The sequence below is a fragment of the Talpa europaea genome, assembly GCF_964194135.1.
Source record: "Talpa europaea genome assembly, chromosome: 12".
NCBI lineage: Eukaryota > Metazoa > Chordata > Mammalia > Eulipotyphla > Talpidae > Talpa > Talpa europaea.
In genome coordinates, this window is record NC_140079.1 from 93,916,907 (window position 1) to 93,930,927 (window position 14,021).

At 55.4% G+C, this 14,021-nt stretch overlaps 1 protein-coding gene across 1 annotated transcript in view; it reads left to right on the forward strand.

Annotated features, from left to right (window-relative positions):
* ABCC6 (ATP binding cassette subfamily C member 6) overlaps window positions 1-9,731 on the forward strand; it is a gene marked incomplete at both ends in the record, with an annotated part of 36,904 nt that extends 27,173 nt beyond the window's left edge. Inside the window, 10 exons of the mRNA XM_084251055.1 lie at window positions 272-479; window positions 1,704-2,014; window positions 4,030-4,229; window positions 5,770-5,896; window positions 5,996-6,097; window positions 6,533-6,679; window positions 8,057-8,215; window positions 8,296-8,462; window positions 9,151-9,345; window positions 9,623-9,731. Coding sequence (XP_084107181.1) covers window positions 272-479; window positions 1,704-2,014; window positions 4,030-4,229; window positions 5,770-5,896; window positions 5,996-6,097; window positions 6,533-6,679; window positions 8,057-8,215; window positions 8,296-8,462; window positions 9,151-9,345; window positions 9,623-9,731 — 1,725 coding nt within the window. The remainder of the gene's footprint in view (window positions 1-271; window positions 480-1,703; window positions 2,015-4,029; window positions 4,230-5,769; window positions 5,897-5,995; window positions 6,098-6,532; window positions 6,680-8,056; window positions 8,216-8,295; window positions 8,463-9,150; window positions 9,346-9,622) is intronic.
* Window positions 9,732-14,021: the final 4,290 nt, after the last annotated feature.

Genomic DNA, 14,021 nt, shown 5'->3' on the forward strand with positions numbered 1-14,021 from the left:
TATGTGTTCAATAAATCACTGCGAAGTCAGTGCCACAGTCTGTCACTTTTAAAACTCCCATAGGCCCTCTGGGGGTGCTATAACAGAAGGGGGTCCTGCCCAGGTGAGGTCTGGAGGGGAGATAGTGCTCCAGGTGACAGAGTGAGAGAGGACCCTTGAAGTCTGCATGCCGATGTACCTTCTGCCCCACTGGCATGTTTAGGAACCCTCACCTGGTCTTGCCCTTTCTTTCCCCTGGGGCGCTCCTTCTGCCCCCCTCCATGTGCTACAGGTGAAAGCCGCCATGTACCTGACCTACCTGCGGGCTGTGGGCACTCCACTCTGCCTCTACGCACTCTTCCTCTTCTTCTGCCAGCAAGTGGCCTCCTTCTGCCGTGGCTACTGGCTGAGCCTGTGGGCGGATGACCCCGTCATAGCTGGACGGCAGGCGCAGGCAGCCCTGCGGGGCTGGGTTTTCGGGCTCCTGGGCTCTCTCCAAGGTAACCCTCACCAAGCTTTCTACTGGCCCCCACCAAGTGGGGCTCAGAGTCCCTGCCCACCCATCTGTGTCCTCCCTCAACAGCAGTGCAAAAAACATCCTGGATTCAGCCCTTTCTCCTTCAGTCCTATCAGTTTGCACCTTGTATATTTTGATGCTCTGTTTTTAGGCACATAGCTATTAAGGATCGTTATTTTTTCTTTATCATTTTGTAAGGCCTGTCTTTATTTCTGATGATTTTTCTTAAAAATAGCATAGCTACTAACTGTATATCTATAAGATACTATGTAACTATATAGCTCAAACTAATTTAAGTAACAAAAAATTCATTGGTTCATGGGCTTGGAATTCGCAGTTAACTAGCTTCAGGTGTGGCTGGATCCAGGTGTCCAAACAAGGCTGAAGGAATGGTTTTGTTTCCTTACTTGGTGTTAATTTCCTGTCCAGCCACGTTTCTCCCCTCAGAGCTCCAGCTTGGTCACCTCAAAAAAACAAGCTCCTCTTTCCCAAAGTCCTAACAAAGTCCCAGGTCTCACTCTCATTGGCCCACAGTGGGTCACATGTTCATTCCCGAACCTTTTGCAGTGGTCTGAATCAGCTAGGTTGAAACTTGCTTCACCCTGCTCCCGAGCCAGGGAGTGAAGTTAGCCGCTTTCCAAGCATAGATGGGAGGGAAGTGTTCATACTCACTTCCTCGAGCTCCCATGAAACAAATTACCACAAACTTAGTAGCTTTAAACAACAGAAATTCATTCTTTTGCTGTTCTGAAGACTGAAGTTCAAAATCAAGGGATTGGTGTCTCTTGGTGACTCTGCCAAGAGGAAGAATCCTCTTGGATTCCAGCAGGGACCCTTGACCTTCCTTGACTTGCACAATCTCTGCCTCTGTCTTCCTATCATCTTCTTCTCTCTCTGTCTCTTCTTATAAGGGCACAGCTTATCCTAAGTCCAGGATGAGTTCAGCTCAAGATCTTTCACTACTAATATCTGCAAAGTCTCATTTCCAAATAAGGTTATATTCTGAGGTTCCAGATGGATGTGAACTGGGGGGGGGCACTTCACCCCACTGCAAGGTGGTCCCATCAAGGGATAATCGGGTGGCCAGATCATAAGACATTCATCATGGTGGGGGGAATAAAAAGGTGATGGGGGATCCCTACCCAAAGCTCCATAGGGAGGCTCCTGAGGATGTCCAGCCACGTGCTGACACCCCCTCTCTCCCCAGCCATCGGGCTGTTTGCTTCCATGGCCATGGTGCTCCTCGGGGGGGTCCGGGCATCCCGCCTGCTCTTCCAGAGACTCCTGTGGAATGTGGCACGGTCTCCCCTTGGATTCTTTGAACGGACACCTGTGGGAAACCTGCTGAACCGCTTCTCCAAGGAGACAGACACGGTGGACGTGGACATCCCAGACAAGCTCCGGTCCTTGCTGATTTATGCCTTTGGGCTCCTGGAGGTTAGCCTGGTGGTGACAGTAGCCACCCCGCTGGCCGTGGTGGCCCTCCTGCCACTGCTGCTCCTCTACGCTGGATTTCAGGTAGGGAGGGGTCAGGGAGGCTCCTGGGGCCAGGCGAGATCACCTCAGCCAGCCCCCTGTTTCCAGAAAAGTCCCCAGAGACAGAGATACGACAGCTTGTGTCTGACACCCACACACTCATCTCTGTCTCCCAAACAGTCACATCAAGTTTCTTAATATCTCAAGTTTGCCCTGTGACTACGAACCTGGCTTCCTCTTCTCCCATGTCCTGGGAACCAAGAAGACATTGTCCAGTCTCCAAGACTGTCAATTAGTGTAGACGCTATCAGTTGCCTGAGCCAGAGGTCCACTTAAACTAGCTTAAACAAGAGAACAAAATGAGTGGCTTACATTTCCAGGGAGCAGTGGGCTCTCCAGGACACTGTCATGCTCCATAGCTTCGCTCAGTGGTTCTCAAAGTGTGGTCCCTGGACCAGCAGCATCAGTATCACCTGGAAGCGTGTTAGAAATGCCTATTCCCGGGCCCCGTCCCAAACTTGCTGACACACTGGGGAGGCAGGGCCCAGCAGTCTGGGTTTAAACAAACCCTCTGGCTCATTTCATGCATGCTAATGTTGGAGAACCAACCGCTTAGTTCTGCTTGGGCTAATTTTACTCACATCCTCTTTCCAAGGGCGGCAGGTCAGATGGCCCCTGGCAACCCTGTAATTCTAGGAACCCTCCCCCTCACTTAGCAATCACAACATAAAGAACTCTGTCCCAGGCTCACTGTTCATGTGTGAGTCCCACAGAAGATGCTAGACCTTTCCGGGCATTTTCATCCCTGAGTTAATCACCATGACCAAAGAGATAGTATCCTCTGACTGGTCAGCCTGCATTTGCATTATGGGATCGCTCCTACAAGATCACTCCCATGGGATCACCCCCATGGGATCACCTTCACGATCAGGTGCCATGATTGACAACACCACCTGGAAATCAGAAACAAAGTAGAGAAAAACCACAGTCACCACCATCCCCTACAACTATCCCAGGTCTCCTGTACCACTTTGATTTGGGAGGGTCTGGATTTGGGAGGGTCTGGACTTGGGAGGGCCTGGACTTGGGAGGGTCTGGACTTGGGAGGGTCTGGATTTGGGAGGGTCTGGACTTGGGAGGGTCTGGACTTGGGAAGGGGCTAACCTGTTGAAAGCTTTGGAGTCAGGCAGAGGTGGCTTTGAACCCAGACCCCATAGGGATTTGGACCAACTGCTTAATCCCTCTGTCCACTGCGATTGACACTGAAGCCCACCTCACCATTACAGCAGGCCCTTGAACAGCACAGTCAGGACCCCACGTAGTTGACAATCATAGCTGACTTACAGTCAGTCCCCCTGAATGTAGGTTCCACATCCCAGGACTCAGCCAACCAGTATCCGCAATTGGTTGAATCTACGGATTTGGAACCTATGGATAGAAAAAGTTCACATGTAAGCGGAGCCACGCAATTCAAACCCGTGTGTCCAAGGTCAGCTGTACCGAGATACTACTTGTAAAGAGCCTCACCTGCAGCCAGGGGGTACTGAGCAAATAAATGCAAGTTACCCCTGCCTGCCAGGTGTGCACACCTTGCTACCTGCCACCAAGAAGCAACACTTATTATTTGTGCATCATTATGGCCCCAGCACTGGCATGGAACCCTCAAGGTAAACAAACAAATTTGACATGACCAACTGCCTCCCTCACCGTTGGTGGCTTTGTTCACACAGTGACTGTCCACAAGGGAAGCAACTGGCCTCTGAGCTGAGAATTGAGACATTGTCACTGGGCGGGTGGTCCCTCTGTCCTGGTTGTACTAGATCACCCCAAAGACTCTTTTTAATGCTAAGGCCAAGGCAACACCTTCAGAGATTCTAATTCAGTGATTCTGGGGTGGGGCATTACAGGTTTTGGGGCCCCAGAAAGGGGAGCAGCTGGATGTCATACAACAAGCTGGTAATAGAGTCTAGTCAGAAAGCCTAAACTTTGGGCTGCCTAAGTTCCCCAAACTACCTCTCTGTATCTATGATTTCTCCCTCCCGCCTTGTCACACCCAGAGCCTGTATGTAGCCAGTTCGTGCCAGCTCAGACGCCTGGAGTCCGACAGGCACTCGTTTGTATGTTCCCACGTGGCTGAGACGTTCCAGGGTGGACCAGTGGTCAGGGCCTTCCGGGCCCAGGGTCCCTTCGTGGCTCAGAATGACGCACACGTGGATGAAAGCCAGAGGGTCAGTTTCCCTCGGCTGGTGGCTGACAGGTAGGGAGCGTCTGGGGGCAGACAAGACCTGTATTCCATCTGTGTCCCCAGAGAATGAGCTAAGGTCCTACAGTGTGGCCAGAGAGGTCGTGACCTGCCCAAGGTAACACAGCAAGTTGGAACGAAGATGAGGCTACTCCCCAGAGGTGTAGTTGGCTCCCACTATGAGTAGATGGAACCTGGCTTGAGGGGTTCCCAGCAACAGGTGAGCAGGAGGTAAAGATGTCAGCAAAAGCCTCAACAGCGACATGGGCCTCTGTTGCCTTGGTGATAAAGCAGCTATAAAAGCATCCTTAGCCTCCTTTCTGTACTAAGCAACAATAAGACACAAACTCTCAGCACCAAAAGACAGGGGTTTAGATCCCAGCTCTGCAACTTACTAGCTGGGTGGTCTCAGGCAAGTTACACAACCTCGCGAAATCTCATTTGTCAAAATAGGATTGCAGTTATGGAGTGGTTATGAGAACTAAATAAATCACTCAGAATGAATGCTTATACTGTGCTGACTCCATGCCCAGCACTTTTCTGAGACTTGTGCATGGATTAATTTATTTATTAATCCATTAACAATTAAACAAAGACCTGTGTGCGTCTTTGTTTATTAGTTAATTGGTTCTTTAACAAGCACTACTTCTTGGAAAGGGTGCATGCTTTCTAGAATCAGTCAAGATAATGAATGAATTTGACAATCCCCTGCCCCACATGGTGGGGTTATTTGAAAGAGTGGATGTTATATGTAATAAAGCCCAGAGCTAAAAAAAAAAAAAAAAAAGCCCAGAGCTTTCTGAAGACAGTAATTTTTATGTTTGGTTCATGACTTTGTCTCCGGCACCTCAAACATGCACAGCACACAGTAGGTGCTCCATAAGTATCTGTTGAATGAGTGATTGAATAAATGATAGAGTAGGACTCCAGTAGAAAGGATGTGTCCTTATTCATCCATTTAACATCTGCGTGTTGAGCACCTACTATGTGCTGAGTCCCGCGCTATGTGCTGGAACTGAGCCATGAATGAGACAAGTTGCCAGCCTCATGGGACCCATGATCTAGTGTGGAGACGGGTGGTCAAGAACTGATAAAATAGTTCAATTATAAACAGTGATACCCGCTGTGAAGGAAGTTAGCTGTGATGCATAAGGGAGAAAAGGGAAGCGCAATCTGGCTCTTGGCGGAGGTGATAGTCGAGATGATGTGCATGAAGTGAAGCTGTTGGTCAAGTGAAGACAGAGATTGGGTTCTGGCAGAGAAAACACAAGGGCACACAACTTGATACAGCCCGGAGACAGAAAATGGACAGTTAGAGGGAAGCTTTACTCGAGCACCTGTTGTATGCCAGTCTCGGCGCCGGGCACTGTTGAAACAGGACATCGTCAGCCTCCCCCATCCGCCAAGCTTATGTGGGGTCTGGGTATGGACACCACCGCGGGGACTCCCCAGGGCACTGGAGCTGGCACGAAGCCCTTTCCTTGTACCCGTAGAAGTGGGTTCCTCCAATGAGGACCCCCATGCTGATCCCACTATTCCCTGCCTCGCCTCAAAGGTGGCTCGCTGCCAACCTGGAGCTGCTGGGGAATGGGCTGGTGTTCGCGGCTGCCGTGTGCTCTGTGCTGAGCAAGGCTCACCTCAGCGCGGGCCTCGTGGGCTTCTCCGTCTCCGCTGCTCTCCAGGTACTCCCGATCCCCCTGCCTGGGCTCTGGGCCACTGGCACACGGGCCTGGGCCAATGCACACCTACGGGTGGCCTCGCTGAGTCTGCTGCTTTGCCAGGTGACCCAGACGCTGCAGTGGGTTGTTCGCAGCTGGACCGACCTGGAGAGCAACATCGTGTCCGTGGAGCGGATGAACGACTACACCCGCACACCCAAGGAGGTGATGGGCGGGAGGTGGGGGCAGGGCGGGCCCCATCTGAGACTCAGCAGAGGCAGGGGGCCAGGGTCCACATGGGCTTTGGTGGCCCCCTCCACTATAGGCCAGAGTCACAGCCAGGAACTCGATGGCTAAGAGTGTGGGGTCTGGAGCAAGGTCAAACGCTGCCTGGTTCCTTGGCTTGGGAAAGGCGGGGTGCTCTGAGTGACGGGAAGGTGAGAAACAGCAATGCCGCAGCATGTTGCAGCCACACAATAGCAACAGTATAGAAATAGAACAGTGAGTGACGGGACATTGCAGAAACAACCCTGTAAAGCAGCAGTGAAAATGCCCATTTTACAGCGTGGACGCGGGTAACTGAGGCCCAAAGAGATGGACCATGTTGGGAGATGCCTGTGAGAAAAGTTCCTTTGACCCAGTGTCCCCCTCCTGCCCCAGGCACCCTGGAGGCTGGCCACCTGTGCAGCCCAGCCCCCCTGGCCTCGTGGGGGACGGATCGAGTTCCGGGACTTGGGTCTGAGATACCACCCTGAGCTCCCGCTGGCTGTGAGGGGTGTGTCCTTTGAAATCCACGCAGGGGAGAAGGTGAGTGGCTCTCCTACAACTTTCCCCACATGCAGGACAGGCCACAGGGCACCAGAGCACCTCAGGGTCGCAGCCAGGCTGGGCTGAATCACCCCAGAGTCCTAAGCACCAGCTGCCTCCACTACATCCCACCTTGGTGTCCTACCTAGTCTTCAGGCCCACTGCACCCTAAATTGAACTTCATCATCTTCCCCAAATCTGTACTCGTACTCTCAGTTTTCCCGTCTGTAAAATGGGAATAATATCGACCTCAGAGTGCTGCGTTTACTTGGGTTAATCACAGAAACGCCTTGAAACAATGAATAGCTTTTAATTCTTATTTGCACCTTTACTCTGCATTTTCCTCCGACATCAGCCCTGTAAGGAAGCTGCTAGTACAGTTGACACCTTTCTCCTTGCACCCCCTCCCTCCCCCACCAGCTGAAGAGTAGCACTTTCCTGCTCCACTGCTGCAGTCCAGAGCTTGCTCGTAGATCGTGCGTGTTCATCACGCTGTGCTAAAATGAGGTTTGCTCAGTCTTACTATTTCTAAGACCAGATGATGAGGCTTTGGGAGCAAGAACTCTAAATTCTGTGTCCTGGAGCCTAAAGGGTGCCTCTCAGCAGAGCGACCCTCATGTCTCATCGTTCATTAAACAAATAATGCTGACCCCTCCCCCAAGGGTGAGAAGCTGATGGCGCAACAACAGGCAAGAGAGACAAGCCGGGACAAAGGGTGGGGGCAGCGGGGTGGAAGCTGGAGGTCGGGAGAGACGGATGGACGCAGGATGGGTGGAGGAGTCAGAGGGGGCAGCCTGGGGCGGGGGCGGTGGGTGGTGGTCTGGGGGACGCATGACTGAATAGGACGCAGAGGAAGCAAGGTTGGGAGGAGAAGACGGGCAGGACGGAGAGGAGCGTGGCCAGCAGGACGGCGCGTGTGTTCCGGCGAGGAATGGACGGCAGACAGGCCGAAGGCAGCGGGAAGACCGCGGGGCGGGAGGAGGGGTGTGTGGATGGAGAAGATGGAGACAAGCAGAACAGGACGAGGACAGGATGACGTGGGCATGGAAGGTCGGAGGAAGGGCAGGGAAGGGAGTGGGCGGAAGGCAGGGGACCAGTGAAGGTGGAGATGTGGCAGGAGGGCTGGGGTGCAGCTGGGGAGGCGGGAGAGAGCTGTCAGCATGGAGGGAGCTCGAGAACGCACGCACAGAGGGTTGGCTGGCCAGAGGCGCGGGTGCACGGGAAGGCGGCCAGGTGGACGGACACCCGGAGAGCTGGAAGGACGGCGGATGGATGGGCAGCTCTTGGGCGCAGAGGAAACATCTTGCAGAGTTGCCCAAGAACTCTCTGGACTGTGGCCGGAGGCCAGGTCAGCACAGGCCTCGCCCTCCCTGGCAGGTGGGCATCGTTGGCAGGACAGGGGCCGGGAAGTCCTCCCTGGCCGGGGGCCTGCTGCGGCTCCTGGAGGCGGCTGAGGGCGGGGTGTGGATCGACGGGGTGGCCATCGCCCACGTGGGCCTGCACACGCTGCGCTCCAGGATCACCATCATCCCCCAGGTGAGGCCTGGGGGCAGGGCGGGCCGAGGGGGAGGCGTGGCCGGCCGGCTCTGACCCGCTGCCCCTCTCCTCCTGGGCAGGACCCCATCCTGTTCCCCGGCTCCCTGCGGATGAACCTGGACATGTTTCAGGAGCACTCGGACGACGCTGTCTGGGCAGCGCTGGAGACCGTGCGGCTGCGCGCCCTGGTGGACGGGCTGCCCGGCCGGCTGCAGTACGAGTGCGCCGACCAGGGGGGCGACCTGAGGTAGGACCCCCACCCCCCGCCCCGCACAGCCAGGACCTGGGGGTACAGGGAGGAGAGGCAGGTGTGGCCCAGGCTCCCCCCGGAGCCTGCCCCATGGGACTATCCACCCCGTTCAGGTAATCAACGGTCCGGTCCCATCCTATCAGCAGCTCCAAACTCCAACACCACCCCTGAATAGCAAGTGTCCTCACCCTAAATGCGTTTCCTGGATTTATCTGGTGACAAAACTCCACCTCCGTGGACACGGGGCTCACTCTGTGACAAGCACTCCGCTGAGTGCGTCTATAAGCCTGGTCTCCGCCTCACCACCCCTGAGGACTTCAGATGCAGTGACCAGCCCCAGTCTTGCCTCATGCTGAGAACGGAACCTACCCATGCCCGGGCACTGGAGGCGCTGGCCCGCGGCGGAGGCCATAGACTAGACACAGAGACTAGGAATAGCCATCCCACAGGCGGGGAGACTGAGGCCTGGAGGCTTTGAATGACTTGTCTAAAATTCAGTCACCCTGCTCAGAAATGTCAGGATGGGAATTCTTCCCGCTCTGTTGACGGGGGGACCCCCTGTTTAGGGGCATACCAGCATGCACCCCTACTTCTGAGGCTGTTATGGGGACCCATTTGTGGGCAGGCCCCACAAGTCCTGATGCGATGCAGACAAACATGCCCCTGACTGCCTGCTCGTTCCCAGTGTGGGCCAGAGGCAGCTCCTGTGCCTGGCACGGGCCCTCCTCCGGAAGACCCAGATCCTTATCCTGGACGAGGCCATGGCCGCCGTGGACCCGGGCACGGAGCTCCAGATGCAGGCGGCCCTGGGGAGCTGGTTCGCCCAGTGCACGGTGCTGCTCATCGCCCACCGCCTGCGCTCAGTGATGGGCTGCTCCAGGTAAGCTCCACCCCCGCCAGCCCCAGGCCCATGCACGAAGCTTCAGGATTTAGAGCTGGAAAAGCACCGGGATGGACCAAGGGTCCACTGTGCAGGTGGTAAGACTGGTGCCCAGAAGGCATGAGCCCAAGGGCACATGCCCGGCAGATGCTGCCAACCTGGCTGGAGGGTCAGGGACTAGAGAAGCCGACTTCTGGGGAGCACCCTCGAGCAGACATGCTGGGCCCTCCAAACTGGCTGGTGTCCTAAGAACTGTTTCCCTCTCTCTCCTCTGCAGGGTGCTGGTCATGGACAAAGGGAAGGTGGCAGAGAGTGGCAGCCCGGCCCAGCTGCTGGCCCGGAAGGGCCTCTTTTATAGGCTGGCACAGGAGTCAGGCCTGGTCTGAGCCAGGCTGTCCACCCCTGCTCCTGCCACTGTGCTAAGCTGCGGAGACGGCCTTGCCCTGGAGCTGTGTGACAGGGGGCATCAGTGCCACCGTGGTGCTGAGGCTGGACCCCTCCCTCTCTGCAGTCTGGGAGGAAAGCAGAGAAAGCCGCCCCTTATCTCTGACCCAGGAGGACACAGCAAGCCCCGGGCCAGGCTGATCAGGGCTTGTCTGGAGCCCAAGTGACAGTGACCCTCAGTCCTGGCCACCCACTGGGCTCCCCTGGGGGCCTCAGACACCTGCCCACACCCAGGGTCCCCCCGCAGACCCATGAAATCTGAATCCCTGGGACAGGAGCTAGGACGATGGTGTCTACTTGTTACAGATTTACGCTTTATTTTGCGGTGCTTATAAATTGACAAGCAGTTAGAAGAAATAATCCTCAATCTGTGTGTGCTAGCCCCCCACCCCCGGCGATCGCATCTTGAAAAATGACGGTGCAATATCACAGCCCAGGTACTGACATTGGTGGAATCCACCAGTCACGTTCAGACTTCCCATTCCGCTTGTGCGCAGTGTGTACAAGGGCGGCGGGCCGTGTGTGTGTTTGTGTGTGTCTGTGTCCATGTGTGAAGGCGCCAGAGACAGCCCTTTCTTTCCTCTGCTGGTCCTGAGCCACCTGACATCCCGGCAGAGCCACCACAGGCAAAGGCAGCGGTGGTGACGCTTGGAAGTCCCTGGGGTGACCCCAAGGACACAAGAACCTCTCGTGGACCAGAACTTGCACGGGACTAGAGTGTTGCCATGAGAGCAGCTTGGTGTTGGGTGCACACCAAGGCCCCTTGGAGACCAGCCCGCAGGGCGGTCCAGGCCCCTCAACCTCCTCGTGGGCTCCTGCCAGCAGGGCCTGGCTGGCCACAGGCGGCGTTAGATCCAGGACAGCCACACACAGCCCTTCCCTGGCCAGTGCGATCCTCAGTGGGCCAAGTCAGCACCACTGCGTCCCACTTGTCACTGCAAACACTCAAGGGCCCCCTGACCTCCTGTCACAGTCAGCTCCTCACCACGGGAGGAGGGAGGTGCTGTCACTTTGCCCCTCACTAGGCCGTCCTGGGGAGAAAGGCACTGTCGCTGGGCCTCTCACACAGATGAGGAAACTGAGTCAGGGGGCAGGGGCGTTGCTGACCCCAGCGGTCTGACTTGAGAGCCCACGTCAAGCACTGCGTGTGCCAACTCTCACTTTCCATCGAGACCTGAATGCCACTCTCAAGAAAGGAGGGAAGGTGCTCACTCCTTGAGCCAAAGGCTGTGCATGTGGCTCACGATGTTCCCCAGCACCGAGCACTTAGCATGTGCAGCACGCAGGGTTCAATACATGCCCACGGCAAGATCGAATGGATGGGTGGGCAGGTGGACAGAATGATGGACGGATAGATGCAGGGATGCATGGATGGACAGATGGATGCATGGAAGGGAGAGTGGGAGAATGACTGGGTGGGTGGAAGGGTGGATGGGGTGTGGGCAGACAGCAAATGATCGGCAAATGGCATTACCACATAGGAAGGGTCCCGAAGGCCGGGCCTAGTGTGACCTGTCTCCATCCTCACCACCACCTGGCCAGGTGGATACGGCCACCCTGGGCTTAAGAACCTCAGCTTCTCAAAGGACCTGGTGGCTTCACACCTTAGCCCAGGACCTGGAAGGAAGGGCTCGGTCCCAGATTGAAGAATCTAGTGCTTGAAGGTGTGCATTGTGCCCACCCTCCAGAGTGGCATTCTGAGAAGAATAAAGCTCCAATCTCCTGGAGCTGCCGCTGTAGAATCAGTGTGTGTGTGGGGGGGTGGTGGGGGCGCGTGATGTTGGCTTCTGGGCAAGGACCCTGAGGCAGGACAGCAGAGGGGTGAGTGGCTGGAGGGGAGCTGAGGACAGAGGGGGCAGGGAGCCGGGCTGGCGACTCCAGGGGGGTCACTTTGAAGGAACCGCCGAAGTCCATTATTATGGGATCACTAAGCTGTTGGGTCAAGACCTGACTGTGTGGGGTTGGGGCTTAGAGGGGAAGAAGCAGACGGCTAGTAACACCTCACCCACGTAAAGGCCACGTAAGTAGCTGTAACACCACGCTGTTTGGGGAACAATGACCGGCCAGGAGGTCGACACATTTCCTGCACAGACACAGTCACCGTGGGCCTGACTTGGCGGCACAGGTGGAGTGTGAGGTTGGCTGAAGCTGTGGGTTGACAGCAGAGGGCAGGGAGGTGGAGGCTACCCGGCCTCCTTGTGATGCTGACTCACTGGCTGCTCTTCACCAGAACCTTCCGCTTCCCGGTCCCCAAGGCAAGGCAGCGATTTCACTAGGGGACAGCGATGTTGGAGGGAATGTTCCCTCTGCAGGTCCTCAGTGCATGGTTTCGGAGTGCAACAGATACACGACATGCTCCCCACGTACAGGCAATCCTCATTATCCACTCGCCTGACTCAGACTCAGACGCCCCACGCCGGTCTCATTACCCACCACCCCAAGCTTACAAATACCATCAACTGGCACAGGGAGATTCTTCTCTTCCTTATGCACCCCTACACCCCAGCTTCCTTTGTGGCTCAGTTGGGACCGTGATTCTGGCCAGTGGGCTGAGTGGGACTGACTTGTGGGACTGACTCGTGTCCCTTCTGGCTTGGGGTGCTTCCGATGGGGTGTGTTGCCCAAGATCTGCCTTCCTGGGGTGACCGGGAAGCCAGCCCTTGAGAGGAGATACCATAACCCACAACAGTCTGGATGTCCATTCATTGCATGGAAGAGGCGCATTAACCCTCATGAAAAACACATCAGCAAGAAACTTGCCCTCGTGTTCATCCCCCGGGAGTTTATGGCTACGCAGATCAGGCTGCTCGGCCGAGGCTGACAATACAAAGAATTTTCAAGGGGAATTTTGACCACGTGTGATTTCCAACTTGTTATTGTGGTAGAACCTGACCAGATCCATCTGTGCCACACACATCACTGTTCACAACAACCCCAAAGGCAGCTGACAGACGGCAACTGAGGCAGAGACCCAGTGACTTGCTCACGGTCACACAGCCCACAAATGACAAGGGCAGGACCCAAGCCTGGGCCTGTCTAAGCACAAAGCCCAGGTTCCTGTCCGTGGGCTACAAGGGCTCCCCACTAATTCCCACTGGATTATTAACCTCCAGGCGCCCCATTTCTGACAACACTGTGCTTGCCAGGAGGAAGGACCCGAAGCAGACAAGAGGGTGCCCCGACTACAGGCAGGGGGCTGGCACCTTCACTCATGACCCGAAGAAAATGGAACAGTCATTTAGAAAGAAATAAAACTTTTCTTTTACTGCAAATCATTTGCAAATGTTCATGTTACCAGTGTAAGTCATTACAAAAAGATCCCCAAGAAAAACTTGGTTTATCTAATGTGAAAGAATGGTATAACTTACAAAAAATAAATATATTATTTCCACCTAAAAGAAGATGCTTCTTGGGCCCTGGCGCCGGCAAGGTCACTCCCAGCAGGTGTGACACCGGGCGGCAGTGACTGCTCTGGTTTCAGAGTCTCATTTTCTCTCTGACCAAGAGACCTTAAGGCCAGCCGTTGACGGACCCCCGTTCTCTTCCAGGAACACCCCACCAACGCTCAGACGCTGCCGACTCGGCGATTCCCTGGAATGCCGCTCTTTGCCCTGAACTTCCTCCCAAGAAAGCAAAGTCTTGAGACTTTCTCTCCCTAGAGCAGTACTTGAAAAGAAAGCGAGAAAGAAAAAGAAATCACCGGTATTCATGAGTGGGTTCTTTGTTCTTTGCTTGTCCTGAAAGACACTCAGTAACGCAGTGTCCAGCTCTCCACACCCGCACCTTGACAGCGCACCGGATGCCAAGGGGGAGAAACCGAAACTTAAAGAGGAGAAGACTCCACAGGGTTCTTTCCGGGACCAGCTGGGCGTTCTCGGGAGGCACCCACGTCTTTGGCTTTGAATGCTTCGTAATCACTAGCAGCGCTTGTCATTCAGGCTCCTGGAGGGGTAACCTTAGCCTAGCAACCGGGCAGAAGGGAGAGGGCGGAAGGCGAGGAGAAGAATGGAGCAGGTGAGGAGGTGAGCAAGGCGGGAAGTCAGCGTTAGGGCGGCTCTGCCCTCCTGAGCGTCGGTCCAAATCCCCTTCACAGGTCCAGCCCAGGCCCATCAATTAGAAGCACGGGGGAGCAGCTGCCTCTGGTCTGGGCAGCCAGTGCAGGGGCAGGCGGAGCTGGGACGCTGGCTCCCAGAGTCTGAGCGCCTGGAAGACCAGGTGGTTGGTAAGAGGCG